The 12,870-nt window shown below is 42.7% G+C and overlaps 1 protein-coding gene across 1 annotated transcript in view; it reads right to left on the bottom strand.

The window, feature by feature from the left end:
- Positions 1 to 2,003: 2,003 nt before the first annotated feature.
- SCRN1 (secernin 1) overlaps positions 2,004 to 12,870 on the bottom strand; it is a 30,469-nt gene continuing 19,602 nt past the window's right edge. The window contains exons 4-9 of the mRNA XM_088521174.1: positions 12,216 to 12,418; positions 9,194 to 9,388; positions 7,616 to 7,781; positions 3,856 to 4,036; positions 2,558 to 2,717; positions 2,004 to 2,317 (exon numbers count right to left, since the gene is read on the bottom strand). Of these exons, the coding sequence (XP_088377300.1) occupies positions 2,559 to 2,717; positions 3,856 to 4,036; positions 7,616 to 7,781; positions 9,194 to 9,388; positions 12,216 to 12,418 (904 nt within the window). The 3' untranslated portion in view covers positions 2,004 to 2,317; position 2,558. The remainder of the gene's footprint in view (positions 2,318 to 2,557; positions 2,718 to 3,855; positions 4,037 to 7,615; positions 7,782 to 9,193; positions 9,389 to 12,215; positions 12,419 to 12,870) is intronic.

Raw genomic sequence — 12,870 nt, 5'->3', positions numbered from 1 at the left:
AATACTTTCTTCCACCAGTATTATAGTTACTTGATCTATATGCATGAAATATGGTGAAAAGCTTCTCAAACAACTACAAAAGTTTAATATTGCATTGAAGAATATTTTGTTACAGTACTGTTAAAAGTGACTTATTGCTGGTTCTTATCTGTATTTCAAACTTGCATACAGTTGTAATAATTACCTTTATAAGGCTTTTAAAGCTATTCAGGTGTCTTTTGGCAGGTGGTCTAAACATTAAAGGAGGAAAAATTTTACTCCTGTTTTTATTATGATGAGCGGTATTTTAGAAGCAAACAACTTCTTTAAAAGATTAAACTGGAAAGCCTATGCACATGTGCAGCTGTGAAAAACACTTATGTAATGTTAGTAAAGTGTTATTTAAGAGACACTGTATCCCTGTCATTGAAGATCCCTTGACACTTCAGAAGCTGCTCACACTGGGCACGGGGACTCACCCTGGCTGTAACGCGGTGGGAATTCATCCCACCGTGTGCCCAGTGCGCCCGCCTGAGCCCCAGGCACGCTCAGGTTAACACCATGGGGGTGGCTTGGGTTTTTTCAGACTTGTAAGACCAGTGATTGCACTGGAGCATGTTACTAGAGCCCACTATTTATATATATTTATGCACAATACACTGATGCAAAAGCAACACACTACTAGAATTTGGCTGGACCACTGGGCCAAAGTAGGTTTTAGTTTTGTCATATGAAGAGTTCCAAGAAGAACAAGTCCCCACAAGCTGATTGCAGATGGTTGTTGTTTTGTTCCTTAAGCAGCAGGCAAATAAGATGCATGATGTTGCTAGCTGAAACACCCTCCTATTGTACTTGTCTCCCTCCAGCCCCCAAAAGCTGGAGGGCTGAGTGGGGCAGAGGAGCAGCGGGAATGATGTGTCCTAATCTCTGACCTCTGCTCACACAACATTTTACCTCTGTTCTCTTCTGTTCACAAGCACCCAGCTCCTATGAGGCTGCTGAGCTCTCAGCAAGTAATAGTTATGGAAGCAGCTTTGAAGGGCAGCTTGCCATGTGTTAAATATCTGATGAGGGCTCTTTTCATTCAAAGACCCCTTTCATTCCACAAATGGACTTCATGGGAAATCCACTTACTTAACTATGGACAAAAAAAAGAACAGACAAAAATCTAGTCTAGAGTATTTCCCTAATGCACAACTCCCTCACGGTTTCAAGTCGAGATGCTGATGCCTTCTGGAGGAGCTGTTACCTCTGTAGAAACCTGTGGTTTGTCACCCTCCCCACTCCTGAATGATCAGAGATTGGAACTCCATATGCTATTTTCTACCTACTACAAGCATGGGCTTCCTGCCTGTTTCTCCTCCTATTAAAAAACAATAGGATAGAGGTCCCATCTCACTTCTGGAAAAAGAAAGCGCACAGAAACCAAGGCAAGGAAGGGAAGCATGCCGCAGGACTGCGCTTGAGATAAGCAAGCAAAGAGAGACGGCCCGTTGTAGCTTGGCCAGCTGGATTGCCACATTCCTCATGAACTCACAGGCATGTAATGCCCCCCGAGAGCACGAGGAACTGCTGAGCAGTAAAAAGAGAGGAATAGGGACCGCAGTCAGGCGCTGACCGACACGCAGCTGCTGTCCCTCATAGTGGATTGGTTGCACGTAGGTTCCTGAGCTGTCCCGGGTGGCTCTGCTGACTGTGCCCAGCAGCAGGAGCCAGCCGTGTTACAGACACACAGGCTACTTCCAGCTGGAAGCAGGTGAGGGCTACACGAGGGGACCAAACTGGCCGTTCTTACAGCATAAAGCCAGCTGCTGAGTCACTACAATCAGATACACCAGTACAGCGAGTTCAAGAACCAGGACTTACCTCCCAGCCCCTTTAAATCACAGATTTCAACTACCATTCTCTATATGAATTAGCAAGAAGGGAAAAACTACAATGCTGGTTAGCTTTGCTGCAAGTCTGGTCCTGAGCAACAGAGAAAAAATAGTTTGCTTTCAATGACGATATGGCAGTTATCCTGATGAAGTTAATCTTTGCTTTAATTGGTTGCCCAACATACATATTTAGACATTCTGTACTAAATTAGCCAGCATGCACACAGTAATTGGACCAGTCAGTGACTTTCTCCTTTCACTATACACACACACAAACAGAAACATCACATAATTGGACAAAGAAAAGCAATTTGTTAACCAGATACAGCTATCAAGGAACTTTTTTTCCCTCTAGAAATGTTTTTTTTTTTCTCCTGCAAGTTCACGAGCGTGAAGACTTTCTTTCAGGTTTGAAGAACTTTGCAGTCTTCCTGTGAAAAGGCTAACAGTATCCAGTGTGGCTGAAACGAGATAACATTGGTTTAAAATTGATTCCAAGTAACAGTGAAATAGAAAACAAACACGCCCACAGCATAACACAGGGAAAAGGGGATCATGCAGTGAGACGCACTGAGGCAGACAGGTTACTTTGGACCAGATCCTACATGCCGTTAGCTCAGGATCAAATCCAAGATCTTGCATTCACTGATACTGGTTGCTACCAGAAACTCGTTATCTAAGGAATTAAAATGTTTGCTTACTTCATTTGAAGAACTTAAGCTCTGTGTCAACACAGTCATAGAAAAGATCCACTACTTCAGCAGCATCCAGAATCTCTGCACGAGTAAGAATATCTTCCATCGCTTTCAAGCCTTGTTTTTCAAGCTCTAACATAATCCTCATCAGATTCTGGCCTTTATCCTAAAGGCAGGAGATAACTAAACTGAATTAACCATTACACTAGCCCATTCAGCATTCTTACTGTTCACTTTTTTATGGGGCACCTTTTAAGTCTTTAAAGATGCAAAAAATATCCAAACATCCTTTTTGAATACGATTATTCCTGCTGACGTTTTTGGGGACAGCTAGAGGCTAAGAACAAGCATGCCTGATACTAATACTGATATTAAAAGCAAAAACAAATTAATAGTTCCCATGTTTAAAGCAGGGAAGGAAGGAGGAGAGAAAGATGGAGAGCAGAAAAGAGTATAGGGATTATACACGACAGCCCTTTAAGCTAACAAGTCAGCAAGCACAATTACTGGAGAAGACTAGAAGCCCTGATGATTCTATATGGATTCCTCAGATCATCACCATCTTTACCTGAAAAATAACGGCTAGATCTGTGTAAGTGATGTGCAATGCCAGGGAAGGCCGTGTGCGTCATTCTGGCTTCTCTTCTTGTTTCTGGGTAGAAAACCTATTCCTGAGGAAGGTACCATTTTGTTTTATCCAGAACTTAAAGCTTCTTAAATTCTTTGGGAAAAGTGATGGGGGGTTAAATGAAGAAGTGCTGTTTGCAGCTTTCAGAACTGAATTCCAGAAACAACAGATTTAGAGTAAATAACGGCCCTGAGCTTCCCAGGATTTCATGTTGGCCTTTCTGTGGAAATAACAGGGCGCCTAAGCTCAGCTTCAGGCTCTCAGCTGTCCAGCTTTTATAGCACAAAGCCTGGCTAAAACTACAACTCCCTTTCTAACACAGCTTTTGGTGCCACATTGTGATGCTTGTTTTAATAGAGAAGAGCCCGCCAGATAAAATGCCCCTTGCAGAAATTCCCTACTAGGTTTCCCTGAATCTGCATCTCATATAAACTCAGAAATGCTATGGGAGACCACTGAACTCAATGTTGCTGCAGAAGCAACAACAGGCTTTAAACTGAACAGAAAAACATTTAGCAGGTTGTAGCCTTGTTTTTCTTAAGTAAATTATGAAGTTAATAATCTACATTTTTTCCCCTTAATTTAAAACTGTGTTTTTAATGGAAAATGCTAGTGGAAAGAATCGAGGCCATGAAACCATTCAACTACAGAAGGTCCCAATCCCCCCCAGTCTCACCTGGTCACTCTCCAGGACAGAGCGGACCCGCTCATGGGCCTTGTACAATTCATGCCTGCGGTCGGGCTTCTCCTGGAATCGAGGTATTTTTTTAGCAGGATCATGGTCACCAAAAGAAGGAGACTGCACTTTTGGTACTAATTTGACATCATCGACAAAAATAAAGGGTTTAAATATGGACCTGAAAGAAAAGAGAATTACTGCTTGCAATAATCTGAGAGGTTTTCTGTATACTATCCAACTCTTCACCTAGGCCGTTGTAAAATAGCACATACAGAAGAGCACAGGAAATGCTAACAAGCACAAATGATGTTAGCAAGCTGGCACTGGCCACAAACAAAGTACACATAAAAAGAACTAGCTCTGCCAATTATTGTATTGCACTTTTTAACTATTGGCAGCATTACTTGCCTTCACGCCACTTCTACCACTTCTTTAGCATTGCCCTTTCCAAGTTTTTTTTTTTTTTATTGTGCATGTTTTAGTGTTCAGTCCCGAATCATTTCTCCTCTGTTTGTACTGCCAATCCCCTCCCTCCTACCCAGATCTAATTCTCGTGAACTACTTAAAAATTCTTAGTACATTCGGAAGCTCGTGCACCCCCGCGCTTCCTTGTGTCCCCACAGCTGAAGTCTCTATGCGAGTTCTTTGTCGATGTACACAAATCGCCTAAAGCCAGAGGAATTTAAAAATCACACACACACACACGTACATAGTTGTGTGGAGAAGAAAAGACTACACAGCCTGCTTGGTACCAGAAGATTTGGTGTATGAGCTGCAGCATTGGAAAGGTTTATGACAAGGCAAGAATAAAAGCCCAGCTATCAGCATGGTGACACTTCCCAAGCAACTGAGCTTGGATCTGAACTCAGAGCAGAACTCCAGATTGAAACTTGGTCCTAAGAGAGAGGGAAGATCCCATCTTTCAAAGGCGAGGGAAATCAAGGATCTCTCTCTCAAGAATCTGAAAGAAGAGTCTTCCCAAATGCATGGAGAAACTGCCTTCCTCTTTGACATACATTGAAACAGCACCCTCCCCTCTGCAGTGAAGAAGGTGCCAGCAGTGCAAGACGGCTGCAGAGCAGGATTAACAACCACCACCTGCACAGTCAGCAGACTCACTGCTGCTGCCCTCTCCGTCACTGCCAGGAGCCTTGCTGACTAAGAGCAGCATGAGTCACCCTCTGCAGGCACAATAATGCTTTTTTAATGCATTAGAGTATAAAGTAAAGGTATGCCTCTAGTCAGTTTTTTAATAAAGAAAGGTGGTCTGTCTAAGAAAACTACAGAAATCCCACACCAGAACAGTTTGAAGCCCTGTTGCTTTATTACCCAAATGAATTTGCATCAAGCCAAGGGAAGTTTTGGCAAGCAAGATCAAATCCCTTAGCCCTGAAGACGTGCAGAGCTCACGCGAGGCAGGAGCCCCCGCTGTGCCCCTCGTGCCACCAGCAGCCTCACCAGGACCAGCAGCTCTTCTCCCACAACCTCCATGTTCTTCTCCCCAGAACCTCTCTACCTCCACACAAGGGGCAGATCTGCTTAACAACTGCAAGTGCTTTAGTTTAATTTTTGCAAATGACAGGTGGGTTCTGGTTAAAACACAAGATAAACAGTTAGTTCTTTGATGATCTGGCCCAGCACTTCCCTTATCTCTGCGGCTCTCAGGAAAATACATCATTAAATCAATGGAAATTGTCCTTCCACTAAAAATCACACTTGGTATATCTGGGACTTTTCTGATATTCAGATGTTATACGAGCTACCCAGGTACACACTCCCTCTTTGCTAGTGAGGCTCTTGTTCAGATTTTACACTCATGTGTCCAAAAGAAGTAACTGAAATTGCCCACAACCCTTTTAATTCAACCAACCCAGGCCACGATCTCAGATATAGAAACAGAAGGCTCCTACACTTGGGTCTCTATAGGGGAGGCCGTAAAGCTCAAGAGCCCAACAGCCAAGCAACCACAGACTCCGATGGCAAAAACATACCCCTTCATGGAGGCTTCACTGCCTCCCTCTCCTCCTCCAACGGGAATCTCATCCAAGCACATTAAAAATCCTGACAAAAACGAAGTGTCACATTAAGCCAGGAGAATGCTTCACATCACAGCCTTGGGCTTACGAGCTTATTTTTTATTTTAAACTAATTTCTCCTAATTCCAGTGTTTTCCTTCTGCATGTATTACACACTGAGAGAGCAGGAACATCTGGATGCAGAAAACAAGAGCCACACACTATCATCCGGCAGCTAAACGAAAGGACTGCCCCTCAGATTTCTATGAGTTATCTTCATTTCACTTTAAAGAATGAAACACCCTGAAGCTTATAGAAGCCGATTGCTTCTTAAGCTATAAGCACAATTCAAAGAAATTTAAATGGCCTTTAATTCCTTGAGCAAAACGTAAGCTCAGCTTTTGGTTGTTGTTTGCTTGTTTTCCTGTTGGGCCCACTTTCTTTAAAGGAGATGTCTCCCTAACAGGGATCGCTTCCGTTGCGATTCCCTTTCCAACGCCCAAAGCGAGCACACCAAACAGCTCAAGTGTCAAAGCAAACACGCATTCAACTACAGACCAACTGGACCAAATGGATACTTTTTCACCAGAAATCAGCCAAAATAGATTCCCCCCGCCCCACCTCAGCTTTACTCAAAATTTCAACTTCATCTAAGATTCAGGAGAGATCCATAAATACACCCCATAATTTGAAAAACAAAACAACAGACTCAAAGAGTAGCTAGACGATGACAGGCAGGGTATTTGAGAGGGCTGAATTCGTGGTTAGCCTGCTTGTGAGAAGACTGCCAATGATTCCTAATAGCTGCTATCCACAAAAATCCTTACCCAAGTTCCTACCTCTTTCTCCCCCACTACCACCCTAAATCCTACACTAGAAATCTTCCAGAGTGAAAGAATCCATAGATTTGTTCCCAAGTAATAAACAGCTCTGAAAGAAACTGGCGTTATTTCAACAGAGAAAATAGCCAGAAAAGTCCCAAGCTGCAGCCTCTGGTATAGAAACAGACTCCTACAACTGGAGAGGCTTTAAAGCTCAAGAGCCCTCTCAATTGTACAGCACTATGGGCTCTGTGAGCAGGTTATACAATCATAGCACATTTTCAACTTGAGAATCGCATTTGTGTCCCTAAAAAACATTTGCTCGCCACAATTTTGTGTCATCTGAGCTTAATGGGATGTTACAGTAAGTGATGCCATTCTAATCCTGCCTGGCCTGTTAAACCTTCTTGTTAGACACTGGTGTTTCAGTCAGCCATGGCTTCTCTTGACCTCCTTACACACCCTTTCTGCTTCCACGCTAAGGGGACAGGTACAAGCAGCAGCAAAGATCCCCTTCAGCAGCACCAAGTGGTTCCAGGCAAGGAGAACTCTTAAAATGAGAGAGCAAGGCACACATGGTGCCTTCCCTGTAGGTCCAGGAAAACCCTGCCTTGGGTTTCTCAGGAAAGAAAGTACTGTGCAAAGAGTAGCTTCCTACAAGCTCCTAGGAAGTGACTGTAACTGCCCAAACTACCTTTGGGCCACCACAGCTCCAGGTCTGGGAGCAATCCTGTGGGCTCTCAGAACGTAGTTTTCTAGGCAAGAGACAACCCTGTTGGCACAACTCTAAAGGCCTCTGGGAAACAGGCAGGATGGTAGAGACACCTCTCTCTTGTTCAAATCTGCTAACAGAAATTGTTCAGCAACCTTCAACCCGTCAGCTATGCTGCGCCCAGGGGAGCTGCCAACGCTGTCCCGTACCGTGAAGGGTCCGGCGTGCCAGTGAAGTAGTGAACACCCGGAGAGCTGGGGTCCTGCGGCAGCACGGACACGACGCTGGCTGTGGTGAGGAAAGACTCGGAGTCCACGCAGACACCGCTCTCCTTGTCACGCAGCACGTCAATCATGGTCTGTGCAGAAATGTCACCTGCACGGGGAGGGAACAAAAGCAACAAGACGCTCCGAGTATTCAATGGCTCGATGCCAGGGAGGGATTTGGGCTCAACTAGGGGCTCTAGGACTAGTAAGAACAGCAACATTCAGCAGGAGCCTGTCACAAATCCCAGTTAACAGTTTCCATTTAAACAGTGTGAGCCCAGAATTAACTTGCTTAACCAGTGAAAAGGGACAGCATGAAGCATTAGTTAGGCATTTCAAAGGTTGGGTAGAGAGCAATCCCTTTAAAAAGGTATTTTTCAGGAAGACCATTGGCTCTCAGGCTTTGAGACACGGCCCCGAGGGCTTCGGGCAGCACCCTGGCATGCTGAGGGTCTCGCCCCATCGCCGTCCATGAGAACCCCGGCTTCCAGGATGCCTCCTGCACACGTCACAGCTTTCTCCCCATGCGCCCCCTGTTCTCTTGCCCCACTTCCTAGGCAAGAAAGGCCTCCTCCCCAGCAGGTCCCCAGAACCCTGGCCTGACTGACCCTTCCAGGCAAACATGGGTCCCTCAGTCCACGGAGCACATGGAACAGCCCTCCACGTCTGGGAGATCTGCAGCCATAAGCACGTGTTTGAAGTACCCCTCTGGAGTTTTAGTGCTATAACCCAGTTTTGCTAGGACTTTTCAGCTCTTCAAAGTTACTGTTGCTGCCCTCAGACACAAACTACACCAATTCTAGCCTTAAAAAGGAACTCTCTATTGCAAGAAAAATTTCACCTCTAGACTCTCCTTGACATTTTCCAACCATCTAGTAAATACACATCTTTTAGTAAAAGCCTTTAAAAGATAACTCGTGCCAGAGGGAGCAGATATCTGTCAGCTACGCACTGCTGCTGGCTGCAGCCATCTCAGAGCCATTTGGGCCAGAGCAGCGGCCTCAAGTCATTAATAAACTTTGGTCAGGAGGCAAACCCTGCCTTTGGCTGAAGGCAATTGGCCCATTATCTGCTCTGGTAATTTTGTTCTGCTCGATAATGAAAAATGAAGTCACTAGTATTCCTCTTCCTTAACCAATGGTATTAACTCCTTCCAAAATGTCAAAATAAAAATCTGAGAACATGGTATCCATTTGGATCAAGCTCTCATATATGAGGCAATGTTTTCTAATAGGAGCCTCTATAATTAAACTAAAGCGCAGATGCAGTGGCAATAAATAAAATTATTTTAGAACTGCAATCCTGTTTTAAAACTTTGACCTTGTTAGAGATTAATGGCTTCATCCTAAACTGGGGCAAGTTTAGGGACAAGCTTTAGCTCTGGTCCTCCTTTCCACTCATTTTACCTATAGAGATATTCTTCCCCAGCACCTGCAGTTCTGGACAGAGTGTCTGAGTTCCAGCAAGGAGAAAGGAGTCACTGGCATTCCCCGTGCACACACAGGAAGATGCTTCACTTACCACCTCGTTTTTCTAGGCTCTCCCTGCCAGAGCAGCAGGTTACATGGTCATCGGCCCGAGAGAACACTTCAGAAAAATTGAAGTCTGTGTCTCCGTTCCACCAGCCTTGACTTCTCACGTAATTCCTCAGTTCAGGATGCTCAGCATCAATTTTTGTAGTTAATGAAAGCTGATTGCAAATGCATTTCACCCCCTCTACAGAAACAGCCACACATCACAAGAAATCATTAATACAGTTTTCCTGGGAGAAGCTAGAAGGACAAAATAATTGCAATTAGGAAACCTATTAAACCACTGCTTAAGATGCACATTTGGCACAGCTGGGTGACTACACACGTACAGAGCAGGCAGTAACTGCAGGTTTTGCAGCTCGATTCTCTGTGCTGCGTTTAGTCACTCACACTGCCTGCTGATTGAGAGAGCCCCTGGTCAATATAGCAGTTCTGCGGGTGCTCCATACAGCCTGGTCCTGAAGCAACAGGAATCACCACCCTGGCAGGTTCAGCTATGGTGTTAAGGGCACACAAGCCTCATCTTTCCTGCAACGATGGTTCCCTACGTTTGGCGGTTCCCAATGTCACCACCATAACAAGGCTTTAATCTGGCTCAGTTTCAGAATATATTTCAGCAAAGCTGCATCTAGATTAATAAAAATTCTTTGCCCCGAAACTGGAGATTTAATTTGGAAGATATTTTTAAAAGCTATTTAAGCTCCCGCATTGAGAAACAGCTCTATATATAAGAGACAAGAGATGGCCTTAAATTCAAGAAGTTCACTTTTAATCTATGGGGGGAAAAACATGGTTAAACTAATAATGTTTCATGTGAAATATTTACTGTCCATTGAATGTTGTCCTAATTCTATAAATGGTGAAAACCAGCATGAAGTAAAGAGTAAGCAACCATTAACACATTTTAAAGGTCTTTCGATTTCCTTTCTCAAAACTACTGCAGTGCTTATATGCATATATCTACAGCATGACTAACAGTGGCTGCTGTAAATATTCCTCAGAGAGAAGAAAGTACACGCAGCAGAAGCCAGGAAAAGAGCTGATAAAGTAAATGTGCAATCTAAAATAAAGCCACATTCTGAAATTTGTCTCATTTTCTTATACAGAAACAAAAGCAGCATTTGTGAAGGTTATCAATGCTGCCTCCATGGAAATAAGCTTACTATTCTAGTGCGCTGCAAATGCAATTTAAATAACAAGCAGAAACCTGCACTAGAAAGTTCTGTGCACAGTCTGTGCAGACACATTCATCCAACAAATAGATTTTTCTCTTCAGACTTAGAAGAACAGCAGAAGAAAGAATTTAAGTGTTTGTCCTTAAATTACACTTTTTTAAAAAAGCTGCTTAATGAAAGTTCATGATAAGCTTTACAGAACTGCAGCAGTAATATTGTAAGAAAAACTCCGATGACAGGGTCAAGGAAAAAATTGCCTTTATACTGCTGAGTAATGGTGCATTTTTCGCATTTCCCATATTTTCCCTGAATGCATTTAGGTATTCATTTGCAAGCCTAGGAAATCCATGCTTACGGGTGCAACAGGAACATTTTGAACACAAAGTATTAAATCTAGATTTCTGACGTAGCCAACAACCCACCCATCCCCTTCCCTCCTGGCAACCTTGGCAAGCTGCAGGAGATGGAAGCCAGTCAATTTAATCTTGCTGCTCAAGGGGGCCTCCTGAAGAGAAATGTACAGGTAAAAAATGACAACTGCGCTGTAGAATTATTTCAAAAAGCTACAAGGGGTAGATGAAGGCAACAGTTTATTTGCTGGGAAGGAGGACATTGCTGATGGAACCCAAAAGGTCAAGTGAAAAATGCTGTTTTGCAAATGTGAGCCAGGTAGATCAACAGAAGAAAGTTGCCATCTCATAACCCTAGGAAGATGGGTGGCAATTCCTTTCCAGAATTTGGGCTTCACCAGGACAACATTATTAATCTTGGATATCAATTTGTGAAGGAAGACTCCCTTCAACTTGTAGCTATCCCAAAAAGACAAGCTTTGCTTCGGAAAACAAGTAAGGTTGCAGAAGGGACCCGATTCTTATTTGGTGGTGTGAGGTGACAAAAAGCCATTACACAACGTTGCAGACCAGGTTTTGCATCCTTGCTTTGGTACGATCCAGAAGTGAAGCACCTCTCCTGCCTCCGTCTGTTGTCTCTTACTTCGAATGAGGGAGAATGAAAAGAGCTAAATGGATGTGTTACAGCTTAAAGAACTGATGATAAAAATCCTCTTAAAATATTTGTATTTTTAATGTATTGAAATGTGATTAAGTTTTGAAAAAAAAATCTTCTGAAAATAAAAATCCCTTGAAAGCAGCAGCCAGAATGCACCAAATATATTCTTTAATCATATATTAAAGCAGCACATATTTGCTGGCAAAGTTTTAAGCAAATTCAGCTATCAAGCCAGTGAGAACTGGAAGGCTGTGCATAGCTGAGCAAGTTTGACAGCCCTGGCTTCACGCATACAAAGAAAAAAAAAATCCACCTACAAGTGCATCAGAAAAGGACTGTTTTCCAGTAGTGGGTAAGAAATGGGGATATGAGGGGACTGCCTCTACAGCAATAAAGCACCAGCAATTTACCATAAACATTTAGATCTTTTTCTCAATATTATTTATGTTCATCCTTCTCTCTTAATATTTTAGATTTACAAATAACAATTTGTGAATTATTTTCACTGAAAAGATACTTGACACATTCTAATTTTACTTACCAAAAAGAAAAATGTAAGTACAATGATTACTACCTAGCTTACGCAGACATATATACTGACCAACTTCAGAGAAGATCCTAGGCTAAACCAATGCAAATCAACATTTAAAAAATGAGGAGCAATACAAAAGTGAAAGAAGGCTAAAACTGTGATATACTTGATGTTCCCAAAATAACTGCATAAGTTAGTCACTGACTTAAACTCAATGACTTTAAGGTCAATCCAACCATTCTTTTAACATAAATAGCTGTACTTATAAAGAGGCTTGCTGAAAGTCGTAAACTAACCTGTGATTTTTTCTGCTGCCCAGTACTTCCCAGAAGTCTCTAATACCCAGGCTTCTTTTCTGTCCACAATCAGGAATGCACTTTGGAAAGTATGGCATGAATTCCCATCTTCGTAGTAATTTCCACCTTGTCCATGCTCCTCCAGCAAAGCCACAATTACATCCAGTGCTTCTTTAGCTGTTGCACCTCTTTCTAGGCCAAGTCTGCAAGAAAAGGGGAGAGCAGAGATCCGGACAGCGACATAACAGGGAAGTCTTCATAGGTTATTGATTTTAAACAGCAAAAATGATGTGGCTTAAAATACTAAACTGTCAAGTCTGCCAGATACAAAAATTCTTTTTTTAACAAGTTGATAGAACTACAGAATAAGATATAAAATTATTTGCCTCAAGTTTTCATTTTCTGCATTGATTTCTTCATTCTCAAGACTATCATAGCTGGTATTTAGTTCTTAAAAAGACCAGTTACTAATGAATGACCTAGTCCATGTTCTAAGAGTACAATCTTCATATATTCAGACAGAATAAATTTGAAGGACAATTTTTAAAACCCCTTCTAGAATAACAGCAGTACATAAGCTTACTTCTTCTGTACAGAACAGTGGAAAATTAGAAATTAATACTACCAGAGAGAAGGGAAGGAATATTTGACATTA

The sequence above is a fragment of the Tinamus guttatus genome, unplaced genomic scaffold, assembly GCF_059628265.1.
Source record: "Tinamus guttatus ecotype Peru unplaced genomic scaffold, ASM5962826v1 Tinamus_guttatus_pri_ptg000115l, whole genome shotgun sequence".
NCBI lineage: Eukaryota > Metazoa > Chordata > Aves > Tinamiformes > Tinamidae > Tinamus > Tinamus guttatus.
This window is presented reverse-complemented; position numbering and strand designations above follow the sequence as displayed.